The sequence below is a fragment of the Egretta garzetta genome, unplaced genomic scaffold (genome assembly GCF_000687185.1).
Source record: "Egretta garzetta isolate BGI_Z169 unplaced genomic scaffold, ASM68718v1 scaffold296, whole genome shotgun sequence".
Taxonomy (NCBI): domain Eukaryota; kingdom Metazoa; phylum Chordata; class Aves; order Pelecaniformes; family Ardeidae; genus Egretta; species Egretta garzetta.
Window position 1 is genome coordinate 459488 of NW_009259988.1, and position 14307 is coordinate 473794.

Genomic DNA, 14307 nt, shown 5'->3' on the forward strand with positions numbered 1-14307 from the left:
TTGTCACTGTTCTTGTGTAAATTACTCCCTAAGACCCAACCAAAGAAATAAATAAGCCTAAAAGGATACTGAAGAAAAGCATGCTATTAAGTGGAAAGGGTACATTGGACTGATTTTCAGCCCATTTTTGGGGGTGTCAAGCAGGAGTGGTTCTGCTGAAGTGCTTTAAGCATACATTCAGATAACAAACGCCAAACAGAATGGAATCAAGCACAGACACAGAGAAGCCATAGGGTCCATACTGTGCAGTAACCCAAACTGATTTACTGTGTTCTCTCAGAGGCAGCAGAGCACTAGTATCACGTTATTGCTTTTGAACCTATAGCAACAGACAAGGTGTTTCCACACAGCAGCTATGTGCAGCAGCGCAGCTTGCTATGGGCCATCCCTTGCTTTGGCACCCCCTTGCACACTACTGTAAAATGCATCCTTAAGTTCTTCTGCTTCAGCATGCTCTAGAGCACTCTTTTAATCTCTTGCACTGAATTCAAGTATTAAATTAGATTTAGATTGCCTTCTGCGCCAAGCTTAATCCCAGCATGAGCAAGATAAGCTTCAAAAGATCTGGCTGCAGCTTCTACTCAGAAGTCAGGCACATATTCCAGAGAAGATCCCACTGAGCTGTATTCACATTATTTAGACAAGTGAAGGACGTACCTCAGTATCCTCTTTCACAATGAACAAATTGGTTAGGAGAGTAGACAAACCAGGAACAAGGCAGCTTTGTGCTATGAAGCCTAGCTTCAGTTCAGCTAAACAGATGATGCTGTCTCCTGTCCTCCAGTCCCAGCTGGGGATGTTGGGCAGGTGTACCTGTTTCAGAGTAGGAAAGTGATTACAGACCAGCACAGAGATGGGCAAGGCCACAGTGTTCCTGTAAAATGATGATTCTTGTCTGTCTTGCCTTTATCTTTTTTTTTTTTTCTTTTAAATCTGTGCTGGAATATGCTAACAGATAGCTAAGTGGACTTCTGAGGTTCTTTGGGTGGGTTTGGGTTTTTTAGGGTTTTCTTTTTAAACATTAAATGCGCATTTGCTGAAAACTTCCACAAAACTGAACAAAAAGTTATTCTTTATTTTTAGTAATGTTAAAAGATATTCTAGATAGGTTAGTAACTGGACGAGTAAGAGACATGGGACAAAGATCATGTTTCTACAAAAGGCAGAGATTTTTGATTTCAGAAAGGCCAGAATTTCAGCTGTGACAACCTGCATGACAGACAGACAACTGTGATACCTTGTTACGAGACTGAATTATCTGCAAAATCACTCTTGTGTTCGGGTAGTGATTCTTGATAGACAGCACTCTGTACAAAAGATGTAATTTCTGATTAATATGCTCAGTTTTGGCTCTCATTTAGGTTTAGGGTCTCTCATTTTTCAAGTCAGATTAGTTTATGCCAGCATATTGCAATTGGAGCGTAGTGACAAAGAGCAGCATATCACCCAATGCCCATATCTGGGACCTCTACGCTCTAAGCATATTCAAGTCCACTATCTGGAGAGGAAGGTAGTCACCATCAAAAGATTTTAAGATAAGGGCACATGGCTTGGACACAGAGTGAAGAGTCATCAACACTAAAAGTCTAGAGCTAAGACAAGCAACAATAATCAATGTTATTTGCTTCACCAATTCCACCTGTAAATTTCATTCATAAACTACTACCTCCACTTCAGTAGAAGCCCTACAAACAGAAAATAAAGATACTCCAGTTTGGAACTTAGACTTCTGGACTGGTTTGGGGGTATGGTAATTGTGCCATCACATTCACAGAGTCCAGCAGAACTAAGGGAGTCCCCAGTTCAAGTCTACCCAGTACGAAGATGTGCAGAATTATCAGACCTGACAGCAGAGCTGCACCACGTAGTACTCTCCAGCGTAAAGGAGCCAGACTCCTTGACTGCTAATATTCAGGACACTGAAGAAGGTAATTACACCATATTTAGTAACATTATATTCTGTATGGGGTTGCAAGGCTGCACAGCTGCTACCTGTCTGAATCCTTCAACACATCTGATAAAATCATAGCAGAAAGCAGTCAGTTGGCTTTCAGAGTTCTCCAGGCAGAAAAAAAATGTGACAGGACAAATATGTTCCCCTGCCAGCAGCACTGTCTGTGTCACTGTTAATATCAATCAGACAGAGAATGAAAGCACTGGAGTATCTCATCCTACCTCATGATATTGGAAGTATCTTCAGTATAAGGTTGTGGAGAACGAACATCTGCTAGAATGAGACAAGCATTTGCAGATTCCATCTGTATCCCAGGAGAGAAAAGTTCATATGGGGTTAAACCCTGATTTAAGTACAACAATCTCCAAGAGTAAGCTGATTTAGTGGCACATGTCTTTAGTTAAAAACTTGTGTAAGATCATCATGATCCTATTACTTGGAGTTGTACACGTGCCTGAACATTTCGCCAGTGATGCAGCTCCAGTCAAACAGAGAGCATGTAATGCATACTTCTATTTTCAAAGTGCTAGAACACATTTTTAAGTTTCTAGCACTAACATCTTCCTAGAAGAGGTTACAAAAGAGGCAGCTTTGCTATATTCTTCCCCAGCAAAGTCCAGCTGAAGCACTTCAAGGGTTGGTATTTGGGCAGGTCAGAAGACCTGTCTCAGTCATGTAGTCAATACTAGCGCTGTGTAATGAAGTCATCAACAACAACAAAAAGTTTCATTTATGGTGGAGGTTTTATAGTCTCCTGGGAACTGGGTAGAGATCTACCATTGTATTTCAAATTTCTACTACAAATAGAAACCACACTAAGTTAAAGCCAGTGGTGGTGTTTTGTTTGTTGGTAGTGTTGGTTTGGTTTGGGTTCTTTTGTTTTCCCCTTTAATGGAGGTCCATTCCTTCTACTTCTATTGGAATATTTTACTGGGTCTTCAGTATTTCAAAACATGAGGTTTCTTCTTTTCTGGACATCCATGAATGAGACCCAAATATGATGTACACCCTAACGATGAGCTAAGGGCTCTTCCAATTATTTAAATACAATTTCCAGAAATGCCGCACTCTGTAATACTCCTCTTTCAAAACCAGACGATCAGTTTGATTTTCCCCTTCATTTTTCCTGTTTCAGTGCTTGAAAAATTTATAGGCTGAAAAGTCTGTTATGTCTGACTCTTGCATTCTCAGTTCCCATGAGTGATACTGGTATGCAAAAGGTACCACTAAAATAAGTGGAGCTGCTTGAAGTGTAAATCTCAACAAGAACTGAGTACACGCAGCTCAAGCATCCTTTCATAAGGGACAAGACTTTCATGAGGTTGGCTTATCTACAAGAAGGGGCAAATGATGAAGTTCTTACCCCAACTCTCTTTAGGTCTTCAGAATTTAGTGCAGAGCCATAAAAGAAAGTTGTGTAGGCTGAATAGCATTTGAACACAGCTTCCAGCTCCAGACTAGGAAGAGATCTATTCAATACAAACAACAACAGGGGGGAAAAAAAAAAATCCATCAATCTCTCATAATTACATTCTCTGCAGGTCCCCATTTCTCAGAGAAGCTATTTGCCGTAACTACTTGCTGTTTAAAAAAAGCTACAGGGATTTTGGCAGCTCAGTTAAAGTACATAGTTTAGATTTTAATGAAAACAAGCCTTTATAAAACTTAACAGTCATGGAAATGTTTCCTGGATTTTTCCTGTCTTCTGCTATTGTCATTAATTTTTCATGAGTATCATTCCACAGCCATCCATACAACTCTAATTTTACAGCTCACAGTTACTCCACAAGAGTCAGGAAATGACACTTCCTAGGGCTTGATTCTGCATTCTCTTTCCAAATGAAACTGCTGAACTTCGACTTTTTCTCCAACTCAAGTGTTATTTTCCTATTCAATTTATGCAAACTATCTCATTCAGGAACTTCTGTGACATTCTCTTCTATGTAAGCTGTACAACACATTATCAAGATATTCCTACACTGATCCCAGTAATAAAGCATGCCCTGTAGGAAGGTATCCCATCTTGATTTAAAGACAGGAGTTGGAAAATCCACCCATTCTCTGGACAGGTTTTTTTTCAGTGATTATTAATCACTTCTCACTTTCGAAAATGCATGCCTTTCTTCTTACTTGAGTTTGCTTGACTTTGAACTCTAGTTATTAGCTTTTGTTATGCCTATCTTTTCCAGATTAAAGAAGATTTTTATACTGGTCGTGAAGCTACTTAGACACTTTAATTGAGCCAGACTCCCTATACTCTTCCTGTTATGCTAAACAGACTGAACTCTACATCTCTTCCTCTAAAGTACTTTTTCCTGTCTTTGAACCATTCCGATACCTCATTTCCATGCATCCTCAATTCAACAGCTCTCTCAAAATGTCATGGTATTTCAAGAGAGATGCCTATAATATTCTGCTCACCTCTTGCCCACCTCCACTGCATTCCAAGATAAAAAAAATGTATTTGTGCTCCCAACAGTCACCTCCCTCTGAAGCTTCTGCTTTCAGAAACACACCTAATAGCTTCAGCTAGGCAGAAGAAGGGGATCTGACAGGACAGTTGAAACGCCTGATATTTTTGGCACAGAAAAGTAGCTTCACTTTCCTCCTTTTGTCATACACTGGCATGACCAAGTGGAAGTTACAAATTTTCTCCCGACAACAAAAAAATGTGTAAGAAATTGAGCGCGCTGACAATTATTTGATTGCCAGACTTGGCAACAGTTAAAGTCGGGTCTGTCTGGCAAAGCTAGCTTACTATGCCATTTACAGGGAAACTTTTTTTTAATTGATCACAACAGAAAACATTTTATCATGAATATTCCAGCATGAAAGCTTCATTGCTACAATTTGGTTTGTAACTACCATTTGTAACAGAGCACTGCTTTCCTTTCTTTTCAGATCTCTTACATATCCCCTAAGTGTTCACGGAATCAAAGTAAAATATCTACAGGAAATAAGGATACTTACTCTCCCAGAAAAAGGATTTCTGTGCAAACATTTCCCTTGTCCTGAAGCAAAAAGTCTTGTAGGAATGTAGTGACACTCTCCAGAGTGATATTACCACAGACAACAATATAGCTACAGGAAGAGATCAAACAAGATTTGTGACTTTGAAAACAGTAGAATGGTTGTTGCAAAGCTGACACTGTATGAAACTACACACCTGCCTGTAGTATATTAATCCCAGTAATACAGAAGACAGTTTGTATCTTTGGTTTGATGGAAGTTTCATCCATCATGACTATGTACTTCAGGAGTTATTTTGGAAAGGAAGAAGAATTCTTAGTGTTAGAAGCAGTCAATGGTAGACTTTCCGAAAATGGGGTCATAGAAGGAACTATATAAGACCTGGTTAAAGCTGTATCTGCCCAGTCCTGTTAGTGGCCAAAAAAACCCAACCCCCAAAACTCCTCCAAACAAAACCAAGCCAAACCACACCTACACCAAAAAAAAAAAAAAATACCACCACCAAAATAGGTCTTTTCAATCTTTAAGTTATGCTATTATGTCAGCTAGCTCCTCTTCCTTTGGACATAAAACCCTTGCTGAATAGTACTGTTGACAAGGTTTATTCAGACAGCCTTGAGGTAAGGATCAAGGAAGAGCAAGTTTCAGGATTTCATTTAAGTCACTACAGGAAACTTTATTTAGCTTCTTATTTCTTCTGAGCTGGTTCTCAGCCTAGTTGCTGATCTGATTTTTATTTTCCAAAGACAAATAGCAATTGTACTTACTTTTTCCCACTCACCACTTCATAGGATGATTTGTAGTTTTTATGGCTTTCAACAATTTCCACAATTTCAGGGATAAAGTTTGCAAATAGTACCTAAGACATCCAGAAAAAAAAAAAATCATCTTTCTCAGAGCCAATTCTGTCTCTTCTAACCATGATAAATTAATTTCTGAGAGTTTAAATTGTGTGGAACAACAATGAGAAATTTACTTCAGATTCCTAAAAATCACTGGCAGGAATGTACAACTGTATGATGTAGTGATAATGGATTTATGTTGCTGATACCTTGGATTAATTTTGGCTAGTATTTTGGCTCTTGCCGTATCTGCAGCTGCAGAGGACATATTAGAAGCCCTGCCAGCTCTTAGAAAATTACTCCATAGCCATGCCAGTAAATACTTAATGTCAAAACTCTCTGTGCTCAGAGATGTCTAATCCCTGCTGCAACCCTGCCAAGATCAAATTTTTGGCAGCACTGCTGTTCACTGTCCCCAGCTACCATTTTGAAAAAAGAAATACAGGTTTCTTACCAAACCACCAATAATGAAGAAGACAGTGAAGGTTCGACCCAACTTTGTTTGAACCACAACATCACCATAACCAACAGTGGACATGGTCATCATGACTAGGTACATGCATTTGAAATAGCTGAGGGACTGGGAATTTGCAGGCTGAACCCAAGGGTCTCCATTGTTCTCTACCTGCCCAGAGGCGGGAAAAGAGAAGAGAGAAGTTTAAATCATTTTTAGATTCAGGCCATCACAATTATTTCATTAAAAAATTAGCACTATTTTAGTTATTGCAGAAGTGATTCATTACCAGGGGAACAGAGGTGTATTGCATCAATGGTACAATTGGTATCAATTACACCTGATAACATATGCAAGTAAACTACACTGGCTTGAGTCATGCTTCATCCTGGTACAACAAATTTGTTCTCTCCTAAGAGAATGCTGCATTTGTTAGGAAAAAACATATACCCAAAGCTCACATGACAATACTGATTAAAGGTTACAAGGATGTGTAGCTGATTATACATACCAGGTGAATAAATCCTGCAGCTGTGAGCCAGGTGCTGATAAATACAGTAAAGAGCTTGGAGAGCTTGATTGAATAACTGGAGATAGAAAAGGAAAAATCCCAGGGCATTTAAAATGTAACGTAATCTTTGCCAGATTTAAAGTTTCCTACATGACCCTAGTCCACTCAACAAAATTCTTCTCTAGGGAGTGTAAGATTACATACGAAGGATTTAGGATTAGAAAATCTTGCTACATCCAGCCCTTTCTATAACAGGCAATGCGCCAAATAATCCCATTTTTGACATTTATCAATCTCAAACTTCTAAGATTTCTTGCATTTATGTTTTCCCCACTCATTTCCCCAGCACGAGTCTCACCGAGCTGATGGTTACAAAATTTTTTGTAATTTCCAGTGCAACATTATTGGTAGTCATTTTTTTCCATATGCAACACTAGTATTTTCCTTTATTACCAGAGTCAGCCAAAATACACACATCAGGGAGAATGCTAGGCTTCCAAGTGTACTTGGCGAGGCTTTAACTTACTTGTTCTTTGTGATCCTGAGGAACTGCAGTATTCGTGGAAGTTCTAACAACCTAAGTGCTCTCAAAAAACGCAAACCTGCAGACAAGTGACAAAGTCAGAGGAGAAGAAAAAAAATCTGCCTAGAAGTGGAGTATATCTATTCAGATATTTTAAATACATAAGCCTTGTTTTCCACATATTTATGGTGGATCCTACCTCAAACCTGGCAAGAGGGGATAACATTGCTCAGTATTTGGAGCCTTTATGCCACTGGATTTCCACCTCTGTCAAAGGAGGCCTTTAACTATCAGAAAAATTAAGAATTGCAGTCCTTTGAGCTGTAACCTTAAGCGACATAGAGGTCCACTAGACTATAGTTTTTGCCAACAAGGCCTAATTTTGCTCCCAAAGAACAGTTCCCATACTGATGATCAAAGCCTTCCTGAATCAAAATAAACTTGAAAGGAGTCTTGATGTAAGATGCAGAACAACACTGATGGAAAGCAGAATCTCCAAGTCTTACTTACCAAGCCAATTCCTCTTTAGATAATAGGAAACAAAAACTGGAGGGATCGTGAAGAAATCCACAAGGGAATTCAGCTCAAGCCAGAACCTCAGCTTGTCATCTGCTGCCACAAACTAAAGATGAATAACACAAAAAGCGTCAGTGCTGTGTGATCGTGGGTCTCATCAGAGCAAGGCAGCAGCTCTCTGAGGAGACCCATTTTTGCAGTCTGTTTCCTTCTCTATTGGTTTGGCTTCTGTGGCCACCCCCTTAACATTCCTGTTTTGTTTCAGAAAGGCATGGGCTGGAGCCCCAAGAACACAAAATGGGTTGGACCCCCAAAGGTATAATGATGCTCTCTTTCTCTCCCTCTCATCTGCCCCTTTCATCTTTTGTCTAGAGTGTCTTTCTCTGTGGCACTGCAATATCAGTAACAATGAATTATAAAACCAAAGGGCAGGCAAGACCCCATCCTCATTACATCGATCTATAATGGAATATCCTGTTTTCTAATGACTTCGACAAAAATTCTCATATCAAAAGCTACAATCAAAATGTATTTCACACCAGTGCAACTAATGTCATTTTAACAACAGCCAGCACACAGCTATACAACTTGTTCAAGAGAAGCTGGAGAGAGACCTGACTAACTCATTCAGTGGTTTAAAGACATGGAGACAGACAAGGCTAAAGTGTGAGCTGGGAAATGTTGCAGAAATGCTGGAAATAACCAGATTCCATAGGGAGAAAATAAAGTAATTACAAGAAAGGTGAAAAAACAGAGTGGCTCTGAGTTAAGCTCAGGCAATCAAATATTATACTACAGAGCACCTGCTGTCTGCACAGGTAAACTGCTCCCAAGTATAGTTAATTTTTAATTCAACTTTCCCATAAAGTGCCCTTACCCGTAATCCAAAGTAAAGGAGGAAGAAAGCATTGAAGCTCGTATCTACATAGAGGATGCTGTCTGGAAAGGAGATCTTGAATTCCTCTGCTCTAATTCAGAAATAGACATCACAGCCAGTGGAGGGTAGGGCAAAAAAAGACAACAGAAATAAGTAATAGAGTGGCTATAAAGTGACATTTGGTTTGGGTTTTTATTATGAAATAATCACTAAATCAAAATTTAAGTGTATTCACAATTTTGTGTAATTTAAATCTCTACTTCCTCATTGAGTTAGGCAGAATAAATGGCTGTTAGTAGCAGGTTTTCATTAGTATTAGCAAGCATGTTAAAACATGACATTATTTATCTATCACGCAAATACACTGGAAAGATTGGGTTTCATGTATTTATAGAGTGCTTATGGATATCCTTCTGTTGACTCTTCAGGAAAATGGTTTCACCCTTCTCCTGTGGACCAGCATACTCTTCTGTATTCAGCTTAGTCAGCAGAAAAGTGAGCTCCTGTAGCTATTTCTCATTGAACCCCTTCTGAGCATGGCCTTTAACTGCCAAGGGAGTAGTTGAAGCACTGAGTAGTTTCCATCAAAGTCTGCCAGGTTAGCTTACAACACCAATTTAAATTTTCTAGGCCAGACTCCCTGACCTTGCATGAAATAGGCTTACAGACTGCTCAAACAAAGTGTAACAGTGAAGGCTGACGCAAGTGGTAAAACTCTGGCAGTAGAAAGCTGTGGGAATAAGCTTTTCCCACTGGCACCACCTGGTCCAACAACAGATGTTTGACAGTGAGATTACAGGCCACATCCTCACACCCGCTTGCTGACATATTGGCTATACCAGGCTGACAGCGAGCTAGATACATCCATTACGAGACATCTGAGGCACCTCTTCCTTCACCCATGCAGGGGATATTTTGAAAGCAGAGACACAACAAAGTAAATAGTCCCATAGGTCAGCCCTGGTGAACATCTACTCTCACCTACAGCAGTAATGCTATTCATGGAAAGAACTCTGTGCAAATAGGATTAACTGCCTGCTTATTCCTTAAAAACCCAACTTTCCTTCCTGAAGCTATTCCTAGATGTTTGTCAGATTTATAATGTCTTGGGATTAAACACAACATTGGATTGCTCTTGATGTATAATTCTGCGTCTCAGGTTCACCCCTGCTGCTTGAATTCAGTTCAGAGAGCTCCACAGCTTTTATATTTTATTTCATTTTATGATTCCAGTTTATTTTTCCAGTGTTGTGCACCAGTCCAAGAAAAGAACTGAGAACAATGCTCTGTCATATTAAATCAAAGGGGTTTACATGTTGGTATCTTTTTACCCCTGAGCACATTCTACAAAATGTATGTATTCAGGTGGAGGCTGGTAGAGGCTACAGAGGCTACTCAGTCTTGTTATTTAATTCCCATCAAACTGTCTACTGAAGGCTGGATTCCATAGAAGAACTCCATTCCCATTTAGGTGCCAAAAATAGATGGCCAGACTTTCAAAAGAGCTTTGGGTAGTGAGTGGTGAGCTTTATTAAGAGTCTAGCATTCTCTAAACTTTGAGTTCGCAACAGCTTGGCTTCGAATACTTTTGAAAATGTCTGTACCAAAATGGGCACCAGACCCTTTTCAAAAGCTGTAGGATTTGCACATCTGTCCCTCAGTTGTTCTGAAAATCTAGCCTTGAAGGTACACACACAGAAAACCTACATAGGGTGAAACATCAACAGCTGTAACAGAAAGACACAAACCACAGTTTTTCCTTTCTGGCTGCACTGTGTAGTTCCATGCCTTACTCAGGCTGCTGCTATCATGCAGTTATGCCCAGGGTATGCTCTTCTGGCATCTGTAATCCCTGTAAAGTACTGGCATCTTAAAGAAAGGGGGGAATATGTACCTGACAACCCATGGAGCTCAAAGGGGCCTGTCACGTATCAGTGCCCATCGGCTCCTCTGGCTCATACCTGGCCACAAAACAGCTCTTAGAAAACACATCAGCTTGGCAGTTTGTTTCTAGTTTGTTTGAATAAGGGTTTTTTTGATAAACATCAGTAATCTACTTACTCAGCAAGATTGACAAAATAAATGATGAGAGCACCAATATTCAGAAGAAACACCAGTATCACCTGAAAATACAGGCATCAAAGAGGATGTTACAAGCCTTACTCTGGTTGCAACACAGCTTCCATCTAAACCACCACTTTTTCTGTTTTTTCTATGACTTACAGGGGAGGCAGAAGGAACAAAATTCAGTTACCTACACTCTGCAGCAATCCCAAGATAGAGATTTTAGTTAGGCATATGCACAATGAACCAAGATCTCAACCAATAAAAGTCAACACTGTCATGTTCATTTGCTATTGTTGAGGGCTGGATGCAGCTGACTTCGTAACTCCAGTTCCCTGGCTGTCATTGTGAAAGGCCAGGGCATCAAACCCATGGGCCTAGTTGCTCATCCACTTGCAGCCACTAAAATCTAATATGCAAAAGGATGCTTACATTAAAAAAAAAGGCAGTTATGTTCCACTGAGATGTGTCATTGGCATAGCCTTTGGACATGCATTTAAAATAACAAAAATGATTACCACTATATAATCAGTTATAATAATTTCCCATTGAAAGAGTAAGCCACCAAGCATGCCACCAGGGCTGAATCACTCAGAAGCGATTCAATTACCCAGAAGATAGAGATTGTGCAGCCAGGCCCAGCAGTCTCTCTACAATCAGATCTAGGGAGACATTAGATGGCGACTTTCAGTCATTTTATATAACTTTCCCTGCTTAGGAATTTTCCAAATCAACTTCCCAGGCCAAACACATTTGTATTAGGAGAAAGTCTGACCTATGAACTGCAGAACTTGACATATACTTGTGTTTTCACTTGATGTCCTCATAAGAACAGATATGCCACAGCACCTGCATTAGAAGAAACCTGTGCCAACCAATCTACTTACCAGTACACACCCCATAGACGTTTGAGCTGATAGCATCATTTCTACCTGCGTAGAGAAGACTCTTATCCAGTAGACCGAACTTTGTTTCCTTTTGTGGGACCACCAGACATCTTTGTCCTGACAAAGAAGCAAACAGGTTGTTAACCCTGGCTTTGCCAGATACTGTTTCCCAAGATAGCTAAAGCCAACACATCCAGCCACCACCAAATCTGAATGGGGATTGAAAGTGAGATGGGGGTGGAATAGCTTTTCCTTCAGCTAAGCTCCTAAAAGCTTCAGAAAGCCTAATCTCCCAGGAATTCACTGAGAGCATGTCATGCAGACACATACTGGGATATACAGATGCAGTTTCATTTCTTCTCTGCTGGTTGCACCAATGAACATTGATTCTCATCACCTTAAAGTGATTGCTTCATAACCCGAGTCTGAAAGGAAGAGTCTGCTCTGTTGTTAATAACAGCTCTCTACTACTCTCCCCACCCTTTCCTATCTTATGCCAGGTGTGAATTAATTTTCTCAGTTTTGACCATGTAAGACATTTCCCTAGCATATACCCTGGAATATCTCAGTTCTAATGTTCTGTTTTAACATGGCCTGTTACCTCTTAATGTATGCCAGGAACAGCCCCAGGTAAGACTTAGATTTACTGTATAGCTTCAGCTAATTCTGATCAGCTTTCGCTATGAGGTAGGATTCTGTCTTCTTGCAGATACAGCTATTAATAACTAACACATACCTAACACAGATTATTCAATGACAGAAAACCTGTAAACACTTACCAGAAAAAAAAAACCAAAACCCAGTGCTGCTTGTAATGTAAGATACCATGCTGGCCTCTCTTTTACACTCAGTTTCCCAGGCACCAGAATCTGTAAAGAGCTAACACCTAAAAACTAAAAACCACCTGTGCTCAGCAGCCAAAAGAACAGCAGAGAATCAGATTAATTTAACATTTTGGCAAACAGAAATGCCTATAGTTTGCCAGCAGCACAGGTGTTCCCTGCATTTCCTGCCCACACAATCTAGGTGAGCTGATGAGAACGTCAAGCCCTCCCTTGGAAGTGATGGAGTGAAACGGCCTGCAACAGTTGTTGGAGGCAACATGAAGTGACACAAGGAAAGAGCTCTCCAGTCCTGCAAATTACACCGTAATCAGATACAGAAGTGACTTGGATATCTCGTAGGAACTGTCCTGGTGATATCCTTGGGAGCTGCCAATACCTTCTCAAAAATTCCACAATGCACACAAGGAGGACCAGGGTCAAGAGATCACAGGTCTTTTGGTGGTGAATTTGTTTTCAACACGCTTAATCCCCTCCTTGTCCAGTCTGTTCGGCCCATGTGACAAAGGCTGTTGTAAAATACTGAAAAACAACTTAAGACAGTGTTTTCCAACAGCTGCAGTATACAGAGTGGGGAGTTATGGTCTTGAGAGACAGCTTGACAATGCACATGTATTCCTCATTTCTGCTATGAAATCTGCCTTGGTGTTTAAGCATCTATGTGTATGAAATACTGCATGTTTGCACATATGATCTTGTGTGTTTAAAAATTGGAGGTTCTGTGCAAATGTGGACTGAAACGGCAAGCATTATAGTGCTCTTGCGTGCATCTGTTTATCTACATGCATACGTAAGTGCTGAGGTTTTTATATATATATATATATATATATGTCGGTACAGCTAGTAATATCTACACTGGCAAAAACCAAAAGCACTGTTAATCAACTCAAAGACAAAACTAAACCAAACGTTCCCTGAACACGCCATGCTTAGCGCACTGTAAGAGAAGATACTTTCTAAGCTAGTACTCCTTCCCTACCAAATATAGTTCTTGCATTCTCACATAAACATGCAAAATATGACCCACTTGAAAAAGATTTTGCCCTTACCTTTTTCATCCAGATCTTCTCTATGCTGAATCCATAAGCACACCTAGCCAGCCTGAAAGCCAGTATGGTAAACAGCCCTCCCAAGAACACAAACAAAGATGGTACAATAAAAGCCAACTGACAGGACAGAGCACAGGTGAGGTTAAATTTTCCTGCCATATTAGGAATCACTTTGTTCTGCCACCTTCCTCCTCAGCTTCCTTATTTGCTTGGTCCTGACCTTCTAGAGTACTCATTGCTCTTGTGACATGGCAGTGACCTCAGCACCAGTGCTGTGCATCATGTCGCACTGGTCTGACTCCCTCTGCAATGGAAGGATTTGAATGGGGGTTCTAATTTAGAACTGTATCTTTTTAGTGATGTTACCAAGTTACTTTCTCTCTGGAATATCTTCAGTTTATAAAGCTGGCTCTCCCTCTACACAGAGTCACTGTATAAACACAAGCTACTTAATACAGACCCGTGGAGTCTCACACGCAGCACTCAAGACTCATCCATCCAGACCCCATTTCACGCTTCCTTTCAAGAGCTGCAACACGCACATACTGCAGTACTCCCTTTGGAATCTCCACTCAACTTCTGGATTGAGTCCTTCTACTGCTCAAAACCAAATACACGCAAGATGCCCTGGCACTGAAAGAGTAGATGTGATAAGAGCTGCAATAGCAATGTAACAGAACAAGCAAAATAAGACTGGTCAGATGAGTCAGACCAAAGATGCACTTAGCCTGGTATTTTGTCTCTGTAATTGCCCAGTTGTCAGTGAAGTACAGTGTGACCTTCCCATACTGCTGTCTTCATTTCACTGGATTACCCTC

The 14307-nt window shown here is 40.3% G+C and overlaps 1 protein-coding gene across 1 annotated transcript in view; it reads right to left on the reverse strand.

Annotated features, from left to right (window-relative positions):
- Positions 1-13648, reverse strand: part of KCNU1 (potassium calcium-activated channel subfamily U member 1) — a 53233-nt gene extending 39585 nt beyond the window's left edge. The window contains exons 1-14 of the mRNA XM_009640540.1: positions 13490-13648; positions 11599-11715; positions 10709-10770; positions 8648-8738; positions 7765-7876; positions 7258-7333; positions 6732-6807; positions 6221-6391; positions 5692-5783; positions 4925-5035; positions 3318-3423; positions 2176-2258; positions 1238-1307; positions 658-813 (exon numbers count right to left, since the gene is read on the reverse strand). Coding sequence (XP_009638835.1) covers positions 658-813; positions 1238-1307; positions 2176-2258; positions 3318-3423; positions 4925-5035; positions 5692-5783; positions 6221-6391; positions 6732-6807; positions 7258-7333; positions 7765-7876; positions 8648-8738; positions 10709-10770; positions 11599-11715; positions 13490-13648 — 1482 coding nt within the window. The remainder of the gene's footprint in view (positions 1-657; positions 814-1237; positions 1308-2175; positions 2259-3317; positions 3424-4924; positions 5036-5691; positions 5784-6220; positions 6392-6731; positions 6808-7257; positions 7334-7764; positions 7877-8647; positions 8739-10708; positions 10771-11598; positions 11716-13489) is intronic.
- Between the last annotated feature and the right edge of the window lie 659 nt (positions 13649-14307).